The sequence below is a fragment of the Oryctolagus cuniculus genome, chromosome 4 (genome assembly GCF_051225735.1).
Source record: "Oryctolagus cuniculus isolate XC-2025 breed Fujian yellow rabbit chromosome 4, ASM5122573v1, whole genome shotgun sequence".
Lineage (NCBI taxonomy): Eukaryota > Metazoa > Chordata > Mammalia > Lagomorpha > Leporidae > Oryctolagus > Oryctolagus cuniculus.
In genome coordinates this window covers 7719489-7736968 of record NC_142870.1, presented here as the reverse complement: position 1 = coordinate 7736968, position 17480 = coordinate 7719489, and the positions used below count along the sequence as shown (strand labels likewise).

At 56.5% G+C, this 17480-nt stretch overlaps 1 protein-coding gene across 5 annotated transcripts in view; it reads right to left on the bottom strand.

Annotated features, from left to right (window-relative positions):
* Window positions 1-15728, bottom strand: part of VPS26C (VPS26 endosomal protein sorting factor C) — a 41053-nt gene extending 25325 nt beyond the window's left edge. For 2 of the 5 annotated variants that reach the window (XM_017350796.4, XM_008274877.5), the window contains exon 1: window positions 15194-15373. In XM_017350796.4, coding sequence (XP_017206285.2) covers window positions 15194-15250 — 57 coding nt within the window. In that variant the 5' untranslated portion in view covers window positions 15251-15373. Of the gene's footprint in view, window positions 1-15193 lie in introns of all 5 variants that reach the window. The other 3 variants (XR_016232989.1, XR_016232988.1, XM_008274876.5) reach the window with 3 other exon arrangements.
* Between the last annotated feature and the right edge of the window lie 1752 nt (window positions 15729-17480).

Here is a 17480-nt window from a genome sequence, read left to right as displayed (position 1 = left end):
CAGTGTCCTCTGGGCTTAGCCACGTTGCCATGGCCACATCCTTTATAGTTAAGTGAAATTCTGTGGTCTGAGGGACAGCGCTGTGGTACAGCGGGTTAACACCCCGGCCTGAAGCACCAGCATCATATATGGGTGCTGGTTCGAGACCTGGCTGTTCTATTTCTTATCCAGCTCTCTGCTGTGGCCTGGGAAAGCAGTGGAGGATGGCCCAAGTCCTTGGGCCCCTGCACCCCATGGGAGACCCAGAAGAAGCTCCTGGCTCCTGGATTCGGATCAGCGCAGCTCCAGCCGTTGTGGGCAACTGGGGAGTGAACCATAGGACGGAAGACCTCTCTCTCTCTGCCTCTCCTCTCTCTAACTCTTTCAAATAAATAAATCTTTAAAAAAAATTCCGTGATCTGTACACGCTGTATCTTCCTAACCCACGCCCCTGTTAGGCTGTGATGAACCCCGAGTGCGGGCAGCTCCCTCACACCCCGCAGAGGGTGCTGGGCCACACGCACATGTTGAGTTTAAGGACCCTCCACGCCGCTGCCCGCGACGCTCAGTCGCTTAGACGCTGGCAACCCCAGAGCGCAGGGGTCCTTGCACAGACTGCAGCCTCACCCGTCAGTCTCCTGCAGTGCTTCCATGCTGGGCTCCACACGGCCACAGCTGTTCTCTCCAGCACCTGCCCTCCCCAACGGTCCCAGGCACCGTCACTGCCCTACCCACCACAGCCTGTGACAGTCAGCGCACCGTCCCTCCTGCATTCCAGCTACATTCTTTGCACCCCCCCAGAGTCCCCCGACACAGCGGTCACCCACAGTGAGCTTCCCCTCCACTCAGCAGGCTCACGAGCACGGGAACAAACCACAGGCCCGTGACTGAACTGGGCACAAGACACGAGTGCGACGATGGAGCCCTGGCGGAAGCACTCGACTCCTGGTAGCGCTCAGAGACCGATTTGGGTGAAGCGTGGAAATCAGAAACAGCAGACAGCAGGGTTAGGGTCTCCATCTCCACTGTCCGTGTTATGGCTGTCTCCCACCTTACTTGAAAACCAGCATGAACAGGCCGGCGCTGTGGCTCAATAGGCTAATCCTCCGCCTTGCAGCACCGGCACACTGGGTTCTAGTCCTGGTGGGGGTGCCGGATTCTGTCCCGGTTGCCCCTCTTCCAGGCCAGCTCTCTGCTGTGGCCAGGGAGTGCAGTGGAGGATGGCCCAAGTGCTTGGGCCCTGCACCCCATGGGAGACCAGGAGAAGCACTTGGCTCCTGGCTTTGGATCAGTGCGATGCGCCGACGGCGGCCATTGGAGGGTGAACCAACAGCAAAAAGAAAGACCTTTCTCTCTGTCTTTGTCTCTCTCTCTCTGTCCACTCTGCCTGTCCAAAAAAAAAAAAACCAGCATGAACAATCGCCAGATTCCTCCACGCAGGAATGGCCGTATCACGTGGTATTTACTGGAGTTCCAGAAAGGACTCTGCATCATCTGTAATATGTCTCAAAACAGAAACGCCAGCTGCAGTGGCCACCTGGGGAGTGAACCAGCGGATGGAAGACCTCCCTCTCCCTCTCTCTCTCTCTTTCTGCCTCTCCTCTCTCTGTGTAACTCTTTCAAATAAATAAATAAATCTTAAAAAAAAAAAGACCGCACCTGAGTGGAGTGTGCGCTTACATGCACATGCTTCCAGCACTCTCCTTCACGACACCCCGAAGACCCTTCTACAGGCCAAGGGATGGACAGACTGCGGTCCGCCCACACGACAGACAAGTCAGCCACACAGATACCTGGGACCATCTGGGCGAGTCTCCATTGCACTCCACTAACAAGAAAGCCTGATTCGAGAGGCTTTGGGGTGCACAACTGGATTCATGCCATTTATATGACATTTGGAAAGGTACACTTGGGGACTAAAAGTCAGATGACGGGGCCGGCGCCATGGCGCAAGGTTAATCCTCCGCCTGCCGCGCCGGCATCCCATATGGGCACCGGTTCTAGTCTCGGCTGCTCCTCTTCCAATCCAGCTCTCTGCTATGGCCTGGGAAAGCAGTGGAAATTGGCCCAAGTCCTTGGGCCCCTGCACCTGCATGGGAGACCTGGAGGAGGTTTCGGATCAGCGCAGCTCTGGCCGTTGCAGCCCTCTGGGGAGAGAACCAGCAGACGGAAGACCTTTCTCTTCTGTAACTCAACCTCTCAAATAAATTTAAAAAATCTTAAAAAAAAAGAAAAAGGAAGAAAGAAAAGCAGATGGCAGCAGGGATGGAAGCTGTCTACCAAGGGACAAGGGACACAAGGGACAAGGGACAAGGGACACAAGGGACAAGGGACACAAGGGACACAAGGGACACAGGGAATTTCAGGGGTGACGGACTGTTCTGTGTCCTCACTGTGATGGCGGTCAGTCTCAAGAAGTCTACCCTGAAGAGGGTGGAGGGTCGCAGGCAACCATGCCTCCGCTTTCTAAAAAAACACAGACGTTACCAAATATGGACAGAAATGCAATGCCAAGGTCCACGTTCTGTACTACAGGGTCATATCCTAAAAGTGATCACTGTTTGAGCTAAATCTGTGAAAGCCAGCTTGCTGGCAACGGAACGGGAATCAAACACGAAGCTATCGATGTACGTGGATCGCACCGTACACCACGGCTTCAGTGTGTGCGCCAACAGCTCATGTGTTGGACACTTAATCCCCCAGGCCAGGTGCTCGGGGTACTGGAGGTGGGGCCTCCGGCAGGGCGTCAGGACTGGACGGGGTCCTGGGGCTAGGGCTGCCGGGACAGCACTGCTGGCTCTGCGGCCGGGGGGGGGGGGGGGGACACCTGCTCGGCTGCACCACGTCAGGGAGCAGCAAGAAGGTCCAGCACCCAGAATGTGGGCCAAGTAAACTTCCATTTGCACAAATTACCTCACCACGGGTATTCTGTTACCGCCAACAGGAAGCGTACCAAGACGGCTGACACACACTGCCAATACGACAGAAATAACAGCAGCATTCATTCAGCAAACATTGTTGGCACCGCCCCCGACGTGTGTCAGACACTGTTCCAGGCACTTGGACACGGCGCTGAACAAAACACGTAGAGCCCGTGCCCTCGGGAGCTGGGATTTGAGCACTGCTCCGTGACACAGCACTGAGGGGTCGGGGTAGCTGCGCCACGAGGGTGGCAGCACGAAGCCAAACGCGCCGGCGACAGTCAAGGCTGCAGTCTGAGGCTAAGATCTGAAGTCCGTAGTTCTGAAACTTTCTTGTGAGCGGGGAAAGGAAACTCGAGCTCCTACGTCCACGTTTACAAGAAAGGGGCAAAAGCTTGCCAGTCCCACTCACAAACTGGCGACACTCATGAAGCAGGGCAACGCGGGGTCTCTGGCCTTTCAGGGGTGGGAGCTGACACAGGAGCAGAATTCTGCGTTGAGAGACGACCTCATTTCCATCTCACAGGGCGCCTGGAAAGCTGACGCTGGTCTGGAAACAACGGCGTCAGTGCATGTGGACCCCAGACCATAAAGCAAGCCTTTCGCAGGGCTCCAATTACAAAGGAGTCTGGGAGCTGGCATATGCTAAAGCAATGACCACGGAATACGGGGAGTAGGCCAAAGAAAATGCTTCGCGTAGCCAGCCCACAGTTACATAATGAGCAGCCGGAACGGGCAGCAGATAGAAACTGCAGTCACAGTGAAAGCATGCAGGAACGACACACAGTAGTGTATCCTTCAGATCCAAGCCAGGAGACAGGCAAACGTCAGGGACAGGGGACAAGAGGCGAGCCAGCAGCAATGGAGGCCGAGGGCCTGACGGGCAGCAGCTCCACCACAGGGCACGGGAGAGCAGCCCAGGTGAGAGCAAGCCGTGCTGTGCAGGTTAACCACGCATGGGCTCCTCAGTCAGATCGCCAGAGGCCAGTGAGAACCCCCACGTGAGAGGCTGGGTGTGACGTGGTTCATCGCAGGGAGTGTTTACGGGGCAGCATGAGTACGTTACTTTCATTAGATGACTCTTAAATTTTCTTAGCAAGTAAAAAAAAAAAAGTGCACTTTTAAATTTGCAATGCTAGTTTAAACTGTTTTGAACACCAAAAATAGCAGTGGGCACTGGCAGAGCGACTGAGACATCACCTGGGATGCCCGCATCAGAGTCAGAGTAGTCAGAGTACCCGCGCTCCGGGGCTTCTGAGTCCAGCTTCTCGCTACAGTGCTTGGGGAGGCAGTGGACAACGACCCAAGTGCTTGGGTTCCTGCCACGCATGTGGGAGACCTGGATGGAGTTCCTGGCTCCTGACTTTGGCCTGGTCCAGCCCCAGCTGTTGTAGGCATTTTGGGAGGAAACCAGCAGACAGAAGATCTCTCTTTCTGTCTTTGAAATAAATAAAAGATATGCTTTTAAAAAAGAAAGATCTGAAATATATGCTCAAACTAACATTAGCTTCTTTAAAATTAAAAAGATCCAGACCCAAATTTGAAAGGACTTTTATTTTTTGCCAAAGATGATTTGGGCTGCAGAATGGCTGTTTTCAACAACCCTTTCGGACACAGTTTTGGCTGACATCATGCCTGGTACGCGACAGTAAAACTATAGCATAAATACGGATGTCGCCATGGGGGTAAGGAGAGAGCGCACCGATGGAACTCAGTCATGGTAGGAAGCACATGGTTAGGCGCCACCACGGTGCACAGCCGGAGACTCGCCCAAGACATCACAGCACAGCCAGCGCCACCCTCACTCTCGGAGGGCAGCCGACCTGAGCATCAGTCACCCAGGGTCAAGACGGCTTGATCTGGGAAGGTTTCTCCCGAAAGTCAAAGGGTTATAATCCCACGCTGTCCACGCCAGGGTAGGTTCAATCATGGGTAAGGGGGGCACCGAGGAAGGCAGCCACAGCTGAGCAGCCTCTGCTGGTTCTTCACGGAGTTACACTGGCAGAGGACTCACCCAGGGCACTCGAGCGACTGCCTGGCCTGCACCTAACCTGCGCTGGAGGCCTTCCGTAAAGAAAAGCAGCAAGTTCTAGCCTTGTTTCACGCCCTGCATTCTATCTGGAAGTCGGCACAGCCCATGAGTTCTGGCCTCAGACCAGCTCAAATGGGTTGGCGTGCATGACCGTCGGCTTTGTTGGCTCCGGCTGGTCCCTGCAGCCTCCAAACACAGCTTTTCCGGGTGAATGGTTGGGTGCCGGGCCCGTGCAGACAGCCCAGCAGCCAGGCTGGGATGTGTGGAAGACAGGGACGCACACAGACAACCTCCCTGCAAACAGAATGGCTCTCTTTTTATCTGGTTACAAAATAACCTACTCACATATGTATTATATTGATAAAGCTGCCACGTTAGAATTTCATGGAAGGCTTAATTTACTAAGATTTTCATGGCTTAAAAATTGGGGGGTGGGGGTGCGGATAATCTGTATTTTAAAAAATGTTGGTTTTGTTGTGCTGTGTACAAGGAAACACCATCTGTGATTTACAAGATGAGAAGTAACATACATTTCCCAGGGCCTTGGGAAAGGGCCCTTTCTCTGAGCAAGCGGCTGCTTCCCCACAGACAGCAGAGTGGGGGGCAGCCTTCCCAAGGGCCTCGCCCAGAAAACCCGTGCGCAGCAGGGCGTTAGAGGACGACTGAGGCTGGGGAGACGCTTCACTTAGCACAGGGCTCCACCGCCCTTCCATCTCCACAGGCTGCCTGGACACGCGAGCAAGGACTCACAGTGGGTGGCCGACTGCACGGGGGAGCCGCTGCCTCCTGTCTCGGGCATTCCTGGGAGTAAGTTTTACTTTTGTAATTAAAAAAAAAAAGTGTAAACATGAAAAGAGAGAAAGCGCAGTCCCCCGACGTGGTCTGGAAACAGCTCACCTAGAAAATGTTCTGGACAGATCTGCAGTCCGCCAGATCTGACAGGCACTGCCCGCGTGCCCGAGATGACAAGGCCCTGGGAATCCGGAGGCTCCGCAGGGTCGTGCCGCTGCCAACAGAGGAAGGCAGGCCCCTGCTTGGGGCCACCGCGCCCAGCTCGCTGGCCCTACTCCTCCTCGCAGGACACAGAGCCAGGCCTGCAGTAAATCCCTCTCCCAAACGGGGCAGTGTCCTGTGAGCTGTGGGAGGCTACCTTCTCCTCGCTGGTCTACTACTGTCCTTGGGATTTGTGAGCACAGCCCGCAGAGCAACACAGCCCCACGGGCTCGCTGGGAGCGGCAACGGGCAGTGCACGGGCCAAAGGCCACCAAGTCAGTCTTTCCTGAACAGCGGCTGACGCCTGCAAAAGTCCCTGGGCGCAGGGACACACACCTGTCCGGAATCAAGTGTGGCTGAAGCGAAGTGGAAGGCAAAGGGAAAACCTTCCACCTCTTCAGGAACCTGCCTGGCTAAGCAGTAGCCACTGCACAAGAGCCAAAGAGCAGGAAGCCGGGAGCAGAGGCGCGATGCCGACGGGGAGCAGGGGCCAGCCCGCCGCGGAGGAAGGTACACCTTTTAGGGAGACAGCACAGAGAGAGGGTGAAGTGACGGCAGTGAAGCGCTTCCTGGGAGCGGCTGCGTGTCGGATGGTCAGGAGCAAAGTCGGCGCGAGCTGGACTGGACTCTGCTGACTCAGGTGGGGCACGGAGTGGGAAAGGAGGCCGCAAGGGAGAACAGGATGCCAAGAGCTGCCCCCTCCCTAAAGCTGTCTGGGCTGCTGGCCTCCAGCCCGGGGCGCAGCACGGTCAGGCACTCAGCACCCAGGGAGCAACATGGCAGGAAGCAGGCAGAGGGTGGGCACTGTGAGTGTAGGGCCCGAGAGGGCAAAGCTGGCAGGGCCGGGCATGGGCAGGGGGAAGCAGAGGAAAAGCCGATCACCCTCGCACAGGGAGGTCTCAGCCTGGCGGCAAGTCCGAGCCACCAGCCAGGGCAAGGCCCCCACGTCCTGCTGCCATGGAGTCTGGTGGTCAGGCAGCTTTGCAAAGCTCCAGCCACTGCAGCAACAAGCACCAAGCGGAAGTACCGGAACGTACCCCAACACACAGACAGCCCCAGACAGCTGGAGGCACATCTCCGCATCCGGGGAGGGCTGGGTCACAACTCAGGAGACAAGCTTTTCCGGGAGTGCCGTGGGCTCCGCGAGAAAAGAAACCACCTAAAGTCGAGAGGACTGTGCTTCTAAAAGGTTTACCCTTGGGGCCGGCACTGTGGCGTAGTGAGTACAGCAGCAGCCTGCAGTGCCGGCATCCCATATGGGCACCGGTTCAAGTCCTGGCTGCTCCTCTTCGATGCAGCTCTCTGCTATGGCCTAGGAAAGCAGCAGCAGATGGCCCAAGTCCTTGGGCCCCTGCACCCATGTGGGAGACCCAGAAGCAGCTCCTGGCTCCTGGCTTTGGGTCGGCCCAGCTCCAGCCATTGCGGCCATTTGGGGAGTGAACCGGTGGTGGAAGACCCCTCTCTGCCTGTCCGTAACTCTACCTTTCAAATAATAAGTTTAAAATAAACTTAAAAAAAAAAACAGGTTTACACTTACCAAAATTATGTCGGGATTCCCAGCTAGCTCAAAGACCTAAGTCCCTGCAACAGCATTCATACAATCCGTTCATTACGAAGCAGCCAGGGGGACTAAGTAGAATAACTAGGCTTTTGGAAAATTAGCATTTTAGCTCTGCAATTTTTCTTCAAAGTAACGAGCTACTACCGATAGGGTTTCCTCTTTGTGTGTGTTTTTTTTTTTAACAAGGAGCTGCAAGTCCAACAGGACAAAGTGCACACACAGAGCTCCTCGTGGTAACCGCAGGCGGCCCAAAGCGCTTAAATCCCGTCACTGTAGCCTGCCTTTGCTGTAAGTCTCTTCTTTACGCTGTTCACAACCATAATATTTAACAGTGTCATTTTCATGAGTACATGGGCCAGGACTCAAGAATGTCAAACATTCTGGATTTATAAAAAAATTATATTTACATTATAGGAAGTTTTTTTTTTTTTTAAGATTTATTTATTTGAAAAGCAGAATTACAGAAAGGCAGAGGTGGAGAGAGATTGAGGTCTGCCATCCGCTGGTTCACTCACCAAATGGCCGCAACAGCTGGAGCTGTGGCAATCCGAAGCCAGGAGCCTCCTCCAGGTCTCCCACGTGGGTGCAGGGGCCCAAGCACTTGGGCCATCACCACTGCTTTCCCAGGCCATAACAGAGAGCAGGATTGGAAGTAGAGCAGCTGGGATGCAAACCAGTGCCCATATGGGATGCCAGCACTGCAGGAGGTGGCTTTACCCGCTATGCCACAAGACCAGCCCCTTTTAGGGAGGTTTATTGTGGGTTCTTCTACCCAGTAAGTTCCCCTAGTGTGTAATATACAACGCACTTGAATCAAACTTTCGATCAAAGAACATACCTATCTGTTGTACCGGGCAAAGAAGTCATACCAAAATCAGGCTCAGCTTAAGGACCAAAAATGCTTTGCCTTGGTCACTCACCTCCTTCCTCCAAGCAGGCAGTGGGCACGTAGCTGACAACGTGTACAGCAGCTGACAAGCACTTCCTATGCCACTGGCAGAGCGTGCTTATAGCATGGGCGACACAGCAGTGCGGAGCTCGGGGGAAGTGCCACAATGCTAGCACCGCCCACTTGAGTCCTGACTGTCTATGACAAGGGTCTTAAAATGCTATCCCGATGCTCAAACCACAGTGATCGCGTGGGTATCACCTCCACCCTACCGTGAGCATCGCCACCCAAAGCCACACTCAGAGAGAGGCCCTGCGAACACAAAGACACCGGCTCAAACATCTGCCCTCATCAGCGCCCCTGGCAAGTCCCCGAACGCCGAGTCTGTCTTCCCAACACAGAAAGGCTGTCCTAGGATGCTCCCTGTGAAACAGCACTGGCTAACGCGAAATCCACGCTCCTGCTGCAAAGGCCACACATTTATCACACTCGTGATCGTCTCACGCCACACACAGGGCTCTGGGAACACAGGTCAGCCTCACAGGGAAGGGAATGAGACGATACCCACCCAAGTTGTGCAATACTTCAATCCTAACAACTCCCTGGCCCCCGCCCCCCGCAGCAGGATGGGGCAAGGCGGAGGGTCACGAGAGTGCTTTCCCAATCACTAACCTAAGCTGCCCCAGTCCACTTTCTGCTGCTATGGCAGAGCACTTGAGATGCAGTAATTTATAAACGAAATGTTTATCTTGGTTCCTGGTTCTAGGAGTCCAAGAGCAGGGCGCCAGCTCTGTCCAGCTTGCAGTGAGGGCCTCTTGACGGAAGTGAACTGGGTGTGGGAGGAAGGGGCGACCAGGCCCACTCCATCCACGTCTCCATGAACCAATACCCGTTAAAGGTCCCAGCACCTCCCAACACCAGTTTTGATGAGGACAAACCATATTCAAGTCACAGCATCCACAACAACCAACATTTTTAGTGGGAACTTTAAAAGGAAACTATATTTTTTTAAATCAGACTACAATTAAATAAGCTCAACAGACAACTCTTGGGAGCTGGTGCTGTAGCATCGTGAGTTAAGCCACCCCATACTGGAATGCTGCTTTGGGTCTAGCTGCTCTGCTTCCAATCCAGCTTCTTGTCAATGCACCTGGGAGGCAACAGATGACGGCCCAAGGACTTCGAACCCTGCCGCCCACATCGGGGACCAGGATGGAGTTCCAGGCTCTTGGCTTCAGCCTGGCCCAGTCCCACCTGTGGCTGTCACTTGGGGAATGAACCACAAGATAGGAGATCTGTCTCTCCCTCTCTCTGTCACTATGCTTTTCAAATAAATAAACAAACCTAAAAAAAAAAAAAGGGCAATGCTATTAAACCAATAAATCTAATCAACTGGTCAAGATCTATACCTGGCCATGTGCACCTGTGACTCACGTGCTGCACTCCACGCTGTGTGGTTCAGGGTCGGCACAGTCTGTGGCACCAGCATCGCGGCTGCATCCTAGGTTCCAGGTGGCAGAACCCTGGCTGTGTGGTTGCTTAATGAGCTCTCAGCACCCGTGGACAGTGCATATTTAAGTGTGATTTGCACCACAGCCCGTCCCGCCTACCTCAGTCTGCCGGCAGCAGGTGGGGCTAACAGCATACATGTTTTTCATTTTCTCTGTGCATCGCAACAGCACTGGTAGAAAATTCAGTTCCTAAGGATGCGACTTATGCACGGGCTTGCCAGAACCTGCAGTACCCGAGTTTGGTTTGCTGAGGTACCTGCTACTCATTTTAGCCTGATCCTGAGTGACAGTACCCCCGGTGTGCAGTCACAGTGACTGCCATACAATGACGCGTATTTGCTCAGTGACCACAGCAGCCACCTGCCGGCCCAGCCCCGTACCGCGGGAGTACAGGTACAGGGTTCTGCAGGCAGACGGCACCACTCATGTTGTCCTGGTGAGGAAGCTGAGGCCACACCACAGTGCGGACTCTGCTCGCCTTCCTAATGACAGCACCTGGATTCTGGACTCAGCTCCCCAGATTCCTAAGCGTGTCCATCGAGCACTGGCACGCTGCTCCTGCCCTGTGCGCTGTCCCTCTTTGTGCAGACGGACATGCCTGCTGCTTCCTGGGAGTGCTGCAGACAACACTGTGATGTTTCAATGCAGAAAGACCGTGACCGGTACCCTGAATGCGTGCTGATTCTATTCCCGGGCTTTTCACATCTTAGTTGCTGGGGAAGCGTCTGGAAATGGACACCAGGGGACCTCAGTTATACCTGGGTATTTGGGTTTTTTTCTAGAAAGAAACACTCATTAACAAAGTTTTTTTTTTTTTTTTTTTTTTCAAATCATCATGGAAGCCTTTAAGAATTACGAACAGGCTGCGAGTCACGGTAGAAAGGAGGGTGTGAAGGGGAAAGCCAAGGCCTCTCTCCTGCTACCCACCCCGTCCCTGGCACTGGAAGGGCCCGCTGCTGGAGTGTGCCGTTCCACACACACGAGACAATGCCATGCTCTCTCTCTGCTTCCTAGTGAACATTTACCTTGCATCCCACATCACTATCTTCACCAATTCCTATTCATTCTTCAGCTGTTATTTAGGCTGTCAGTTTTATTCAAGAAGAGCCTGTGGCTCTCAGGTCGTCACAGGGCAGAACACGCAGGTTAGTACCTAACAGGAAAGATGGCGGGCCCAGGGCTGGAATGGGAGCACCTGTGCCTGGGAGGGCGCAGAGCGGGTTGTTGTCATCTTGGTGCGAAAGGGAAAGCCGAGGGCCCTTCTCGTGCTTTATGCTACCTAGGTTGGCTTTTTTTTTTAATATCTTATTTTTAAATTTCTTTTATTTGAGAGATGGAGTTATAGAGGGAGAAACAAGAAAGGTCTTCCATTTGCTGGTTCACTCCCCAAATGGCCACAACAGCCAGAGTTGAGCCGATCTGAAGCCAGGAGCCAGGAGCTTCTTCCAGGTCTCCCACACCGGTGCAGGGGCCCAAGGACTTGGGCCATCTTCCACTGCTTTCCCAGATGCATTAGCAGGGAGCCTGATTGGAAGTGCAGCAGCTGGGACTCGAACTGGTACTCATATACGAGATGCCAGTGTTGCAAGCTGCAGCTTAACCGGCTGCACAACAATGCTGGTCCTCTTTTTTAAAAAATATATTGCAGGGCCCTCGCCATGGCATAGTGGGCTAAGCCTCCACCTGCAGCACCAGCATCCCACATGGGCACCAGTTCATGTCTCAGCTGCCTCCACTTCCCATCCAGCTGTCTGCCAATGGCCTGGGATAGCAGTGGAGGATGGCCCAAGTGCTTGGGCCCCTGCACCCACGTGGGAGACCCAGAAGAAGCTCCTGGCTCCAGATCAGCCCAGCTCCAGCTGCTACGACCATTTGGGCAAATGAACCAGCAGATGGAAGACCTTTCTCTCTGTCTCTCCCTCTGTAACTCTGCCTCTCAAAAACAAAACAAAAAAAAACAAAAACCAACTTGTCTTTAAAAAATGAGTGTGTGTGTGTGTATTGCAGTCATCTAGTCAGAATAAATATACTGGCTTTTCTTCCACAACCACTATATAAGGTCTCCTTTTAAAACACATTTAAGAATACAGGTGACTGAAGATGGCACAACATGGCCACACTCCAACAACTGTGGATTCTGTTCTAACACCAGCACCAGGAGATGTGCTCCGGATGGCACTGCTGGCCCTAGCTGGGTGACACCCATGGGGTCAGCTTCCCAACTGCCCTTCCTGCATTTTTTTTTTAATGATTTATTTGAAAGAGAGGAAAAGACAGAAACAAAGATCCTCTATGTGCAGGGTCACTCCACAGATGGCCATGAGCCAGGAGCTTCATCCGGGTCTCCCATGTGGGTGGCAGCGGCCCAAGCACTTGGGCCATCTTGGGCTGCTTTTCTCAGGCCATTAGCAGGAAGCCGGATTGGAAGTGGAGCAGCTGAGACATTTTAAAGGACGCTGGTGTCACAGGCAGCAGTGTTACCAGCCACGTCACAGTGCTGGTCCCACTTCCTGCATCTTTCCTAAATGCACTTCTCATTATCTGCACCATCCTCGACATCAGCGAGCACCTCAGCTCTGCAGCTGGAGCAGCATCTCTGTAAACAGAGTCAAAACCCTAGTTCTTGGCCGGCCGCGGCTCACTAGGCTAATCCTCCGCCTAGTGGCACCGGCACACCAGGTTCTAGTCCTGGTCGGGGCACCGGATTCTGTCCCGGTTGCTGCTCTTCCAGGCCAGCTCTCTGCTGTGGCCCGGGAAGGCAGTGGAGGATGGCCCAAGTGCTTGGGCCCTGCACCCCATGGGAGACCAGGAGAAGCACCTGGCTGGCTCCTGGCTTCGGATCAGCGCGGTGTGCCGGCACACCGGGTTCTAGTCCCAGTTGGGGCGCCGGATTCTGTCCCGGTTGCCCCCCTTCCAGGCCAGCTCTCTGCTGTGGCCTGGGAGTGCAGTGGAGGATGGCCCAAGTGCTTGGGCCCTGCACCCCATGGGAGACCAGGAGAAGTACCTGGCTCCTGCCATCGGATCAGCGCGGTACGCTGGTCGCAGCGGCCACTGGAGGGTGAACCAATGGCAAAGGAAGACCTTTCTCTCTGTCTCTCTCTCTCACTGTCCACTCGGCCTGTCCAAAAAAAAAAAAAAAAAAAAAAAATTTGAGGGGCGAGTGCTGTAGCTTAGCAGGTAAAGCAGCTGCCTGCAGTACCAGCACCCTATACAGGCACCGGTTCAAGTCCCAGCTGCTCCACTTCCAATTCAGCTCTCTGCTTAGGCCCCTGCACCCTCATGGGAGACCTGGAAGAAACTCCTGGCTCCTAGGTTTGGATCAGCCCAGCTCTGGCTGTTGTGGCCATCTGGGGAGTGAACCAGCGGATGGAAGACCTCTCTCTCTCTCTGCCTCTAACTCTGCCTTTCAAATAAATAAATAAATCTTTAAAAATGTATTTTGAAATAGATCCCACCCACTAGTTCACTCCTCAAATGCTTGTGACAGCTGGGGCTGGGTCAAGGCTGTCACCGGGAGCCTAGGGCTCAATCCAGTCTCCCACAGGGGCGGCAGGAACCCAACTACTGGAGCCATCCCGGCTGCCTTGCAGGTCTGCATCAGCAGGAAATGGAGTCGGAAGCTGGAGCCAGGCTGCAAACCCAGGCACTCCGAGGGGACCCGGGCGTCCCATCCACTACCCCTGGGGCCTACGTGCTCCCGGAGGCCCGGGCGTCCCATCCACTAGCCCTGGGGGCTACATGCTTCCCGGATCCCCCCCCCCCCCCAGCGTCCCATCCACTAGCCCTGGGGGCTACGTGCTTCCCGGAGCCCCGGGCGTCCCATCCACTAGCCCTGAGGCCTACGTGCTTCCTGGAACCTCGGGTGTCCCATCCACTAGCCCTGGAGCCTACGTGCTTCCTTCCCGGAGCCCCGGGCGTCCCATCCACTAGTCCTGGGGGCTACGTGCTTCCCGGAGCCCCGGGCGTCCCATCCACTAGTCCTGGGGGCTACGTGCTTCCCGGAGCCCCGGGCGTCCCATCCACTAGTCCTGGGGGCTACGTGCTTCCCGGAGCCCCGGGCGTCCCATCCACTAGCCCTGGGGCCTACGTGCTTCCTTCCCGGAGCCCCGGGCGTCCCATCCACTAGTCCTGGGGGCTACGTGCTTCCCGGAGCCCCGGGCGTCCCATCCACTAGTCCTGGGGGCTACGTGCTTCCCGGAGCCCCGGGCGTCCCATCCACTAGTCCTGGGGGCTGCGTGCTTCCTTCCAGGAGCCCCGGGCGTCCCATCCACTAGCCCTGGGGGCTACATGCTTCCTTCCCGGAGCCCCGGGCGTCCCATCCACTAGCCCTGGGGCTACATGCTTCCTTCCAGGAGCCCTGGGCGTCCCATCCACTAGCCCTGGGGGCTACGTGCTTCCCGGAGCCCCGGGCGTCCCATCCACTAGTCCTGGGGGCTACATGCTTCCGGTGTTCTGAGACCTCCTCCTGTCCCCTGGGAAGGCTCTAGGTCAGCCGTCTCACAGACGGTATAGAGCAGCGGTGCCCTTAGCACACCGCGCCAGGCAGCCGGCTCCGTCCCGGGGCAGTGCGGCGGCGTTCATCCTCGCCCTGTTAGCATGGTGGTCATCAGACTGCGCCATTAAAACGTGGATTTTCCCTTCCGTCATTTGCAATCTAGGGAGTGACCGGTGGTCATTAACGATCTAGGGAGTGACCAGTGGAGTCTGGGTCAATGTCAGGTTTCCCCAAGCTCTCTCAAGACGTTTAGCAATCATTCGAGAGCTCCGACGTTGCAGCAAACGGCCAACCTCTGCTCTCAGCTTTAGGCCGAGAGAGTGGGCGCTCGATGGGATCTCGAGCTGCACACGGGAAGCCCCGCCATCGCTGGGGCGGACACAGGCGGACGGCGGACTCGGCGCTCCACCGAGTACGGGGACCTCCTGACACCCTCATCTTGCAGAGAGGAAAACCGAGGCGCCAGGGCGTTGATGGCCACCGAGGGAAGACGGCTTTGCAAGCCTGCACTGCAATAGCCATCCCGTCTGCCTGTCACCCTCCCTAAACGTGGAGGGGAAGCGACCACCGCCGGGCGTGCACCTCGCGCTCCATCACGCCGGGAGAAAGGGGCGTGTGCCCACCGGCTGCTCCGCCCCCGGGCCCGCGGCGCCCCAGGGCCAGAGCCAACCCCGGTCCGTGCGCGCCCCGCACTCGCGGCGACGCGCCCTCCCCGGCCCCAGCACCTGCGCGGGAAGCCCCTGGGGCGCCCCCCGCCCCGCCCAGGCCCCTCCCGCAGACGGGACCGGCAGGCCCGCCCACCCTCCACTTACCCCGGCGTGATACACCTTATTCGCTCTTTTAATCTTGATGTCCAGGGAGGTCCCCATCTCGGATTTTCGGCAGCGGCCGCCGCTTCCGGCCCCGCGTGACCCGAGGGGAAGCCGAGTAGCCCGGGGCCCTGTCCCCGTCCCGCCCCGCCGGCAGTGGCGTCACGTGACCTCGCGCCCTACGTCCGTTCGACCCACGCCTTCCTCTTTCCGGCGCAGGGGCGGGCGACCGCTCGCCCCACCCCCGTCAAGCCTGTGAGGCGGGACCTGACTAGCACCGCCCCTTCCGCCAGGCCCGTCACATGCCGGAAATGCACCCCCCCTTGGCCCACGTTTAGGGGAGGAAGGGAGGACTTCTAGACTCTCCCGGCGTGCCCCGCGGCAGGGGCGGGGCCGAGGCCATCTCGAGGGCGCCCTCGCAGTAGAAGCAAGGCTCCCGTCATGCCGTGCGGCGCAGGCTCGCAGGGGCACGTGACTCGCCGATGTCCTCTCCCCAAGTCTCCTCACTCTCATCTCCAGCCCTGCCCCCCGTGTCCCTGAAGTCCTGAGGAGCCGGCGCCTCCTTTATCCATCCGCAGCTCGGCTCCGCTCCCGGCCCGTCCCTCGGGAATGGTTCCGGGCACCCGCAGGGGTGCGGCCGCCGGGCGCGCGCGCGCGCGCGCCCCAGCGAACCCTGATTGGCGGGCGGCTGGGCTGCCAGGCCCCCGGCCCGAGTCGGGGTGTCTGGAGGCTCGGGGTGACCCCGCTCGGCTCGGAGCCGCGGCGCCCACTCAGCTGCTCGCGGGCGGTGTGGGCGTCCCCCGGCGCGCGCCCGGGACGCGGCGCGGGCGATTGCGATGGGGCCGGGCCAGACCCCACAGCCTCGGAGCCGAAGAGTCCCTGCCTGCTCCGTGGCTTTCCAGCGGCGACTGATGCAAACCGACACAGGACACTTGTCGTCCTTGCGTGCCTTTTTGGAGGTAGGGGCACCAAGGCGGCTTTTAGGGACCGTTTGCATTTCAGTGATGCACCTAGACCAACCCTCCAGATTCAACTGGGGAGAAATCCCTCCCGGTGCAATGCCGGGAGCCCACAGCCCAGTCGCCTGCTGGATGCTTCGTGTTCCGCGAGACTGTGTGGACTGCACACGGGGTGCTGCTGCGGTCCGAAAAGCCGCGGTTCCAGCTGTTAGCCGTGGGTTCGGTTTGCTAAGCCGGCCCCGTGCCTCTGCGTGTTGGCTTCCAAACACAAAACACTCCGTTTTCTCCAAGCGCCTCCTGTCTCCATCTTTTCCATCCCTTGTTTCTGACCCACAAAATTGAGTCCATGTCAAAACGGCAGCTTTAGTGGACCCTGCTTCCTACGTGGAGGTGAGACGGTGGAGCCGGGTCGGGCCCCCGGACGCTTCCCGAGGGTCAGCCTTCAAAGCTTGGCCGCTTCCACGTGGACGTGAAGAAGAGAGAAAATGCCCCCTAGCCCCGCGTTGTCTTAGCTGACCCCTGCTTCTCTGCACAACTGGCCTTCGTTTCAAACTCCTTTCATGGACGAAGGCCTGGAAGAGCCTCTGTGCCCCACGCAGCTCCATGGGAGGCCTCGAAGAGGCCTTAGAAACGCGGGTGGGAAATCTGTGTGATGAGAAAGCTACATGGAATTCAGATCTTTCCGCACCAAAACAAACACCTTGTAATTACTTTTTCCCCACAAACTTTTGGAAGTGCTTTTGTCAGGCAGGTAACCAGGCATGAGAGACTGGGGAGGAGCCACAGACTCTCCTTCAGGGGTCAAACCAAGGATCCTGGGCTCCCTACCCCCAACCCCTGCCAGGACTCAGCCAACACTGCCCACTGTGCCGGTTCACTAGGGTTAAAGTACCCTGATAAAGTGGAGTTCAGCCAGGAGCTGGCGTTGTGGCCCGGCAGTGCCATGTGAGCACTGGTGCAAGTCCACGCTGCTCCACTTCTGATCCAGCTCCCTGCTAACGCACCTGGGAAAGCAGTAGAAGACGGCCAACAAGTGCTTGGGCCCTGCACCCACGTGGGAGACCTGGCCCCAGCCCTGGCTGTTGCGGCTGTTTGGGGAGTTAGCCAGCAGAAGGAAGATTCTCTCTCTCTCTCTCTCTCTCTCTCTGTGTGTGTGTGTTTACCTCTGCCTTTCAAATAAATGTTTAAAAGGGGGAGAGGGGCTTAGACCAGATGTGCAGAGAGCCCAAAGATAGGCAACTCCCTGATGTCAATCACAAATTTCAATCATGAGCATCATGGCCAGCTCACCAGTGAATGAACACCCTAAGCTTTAGGGATAAAAGCCTCAA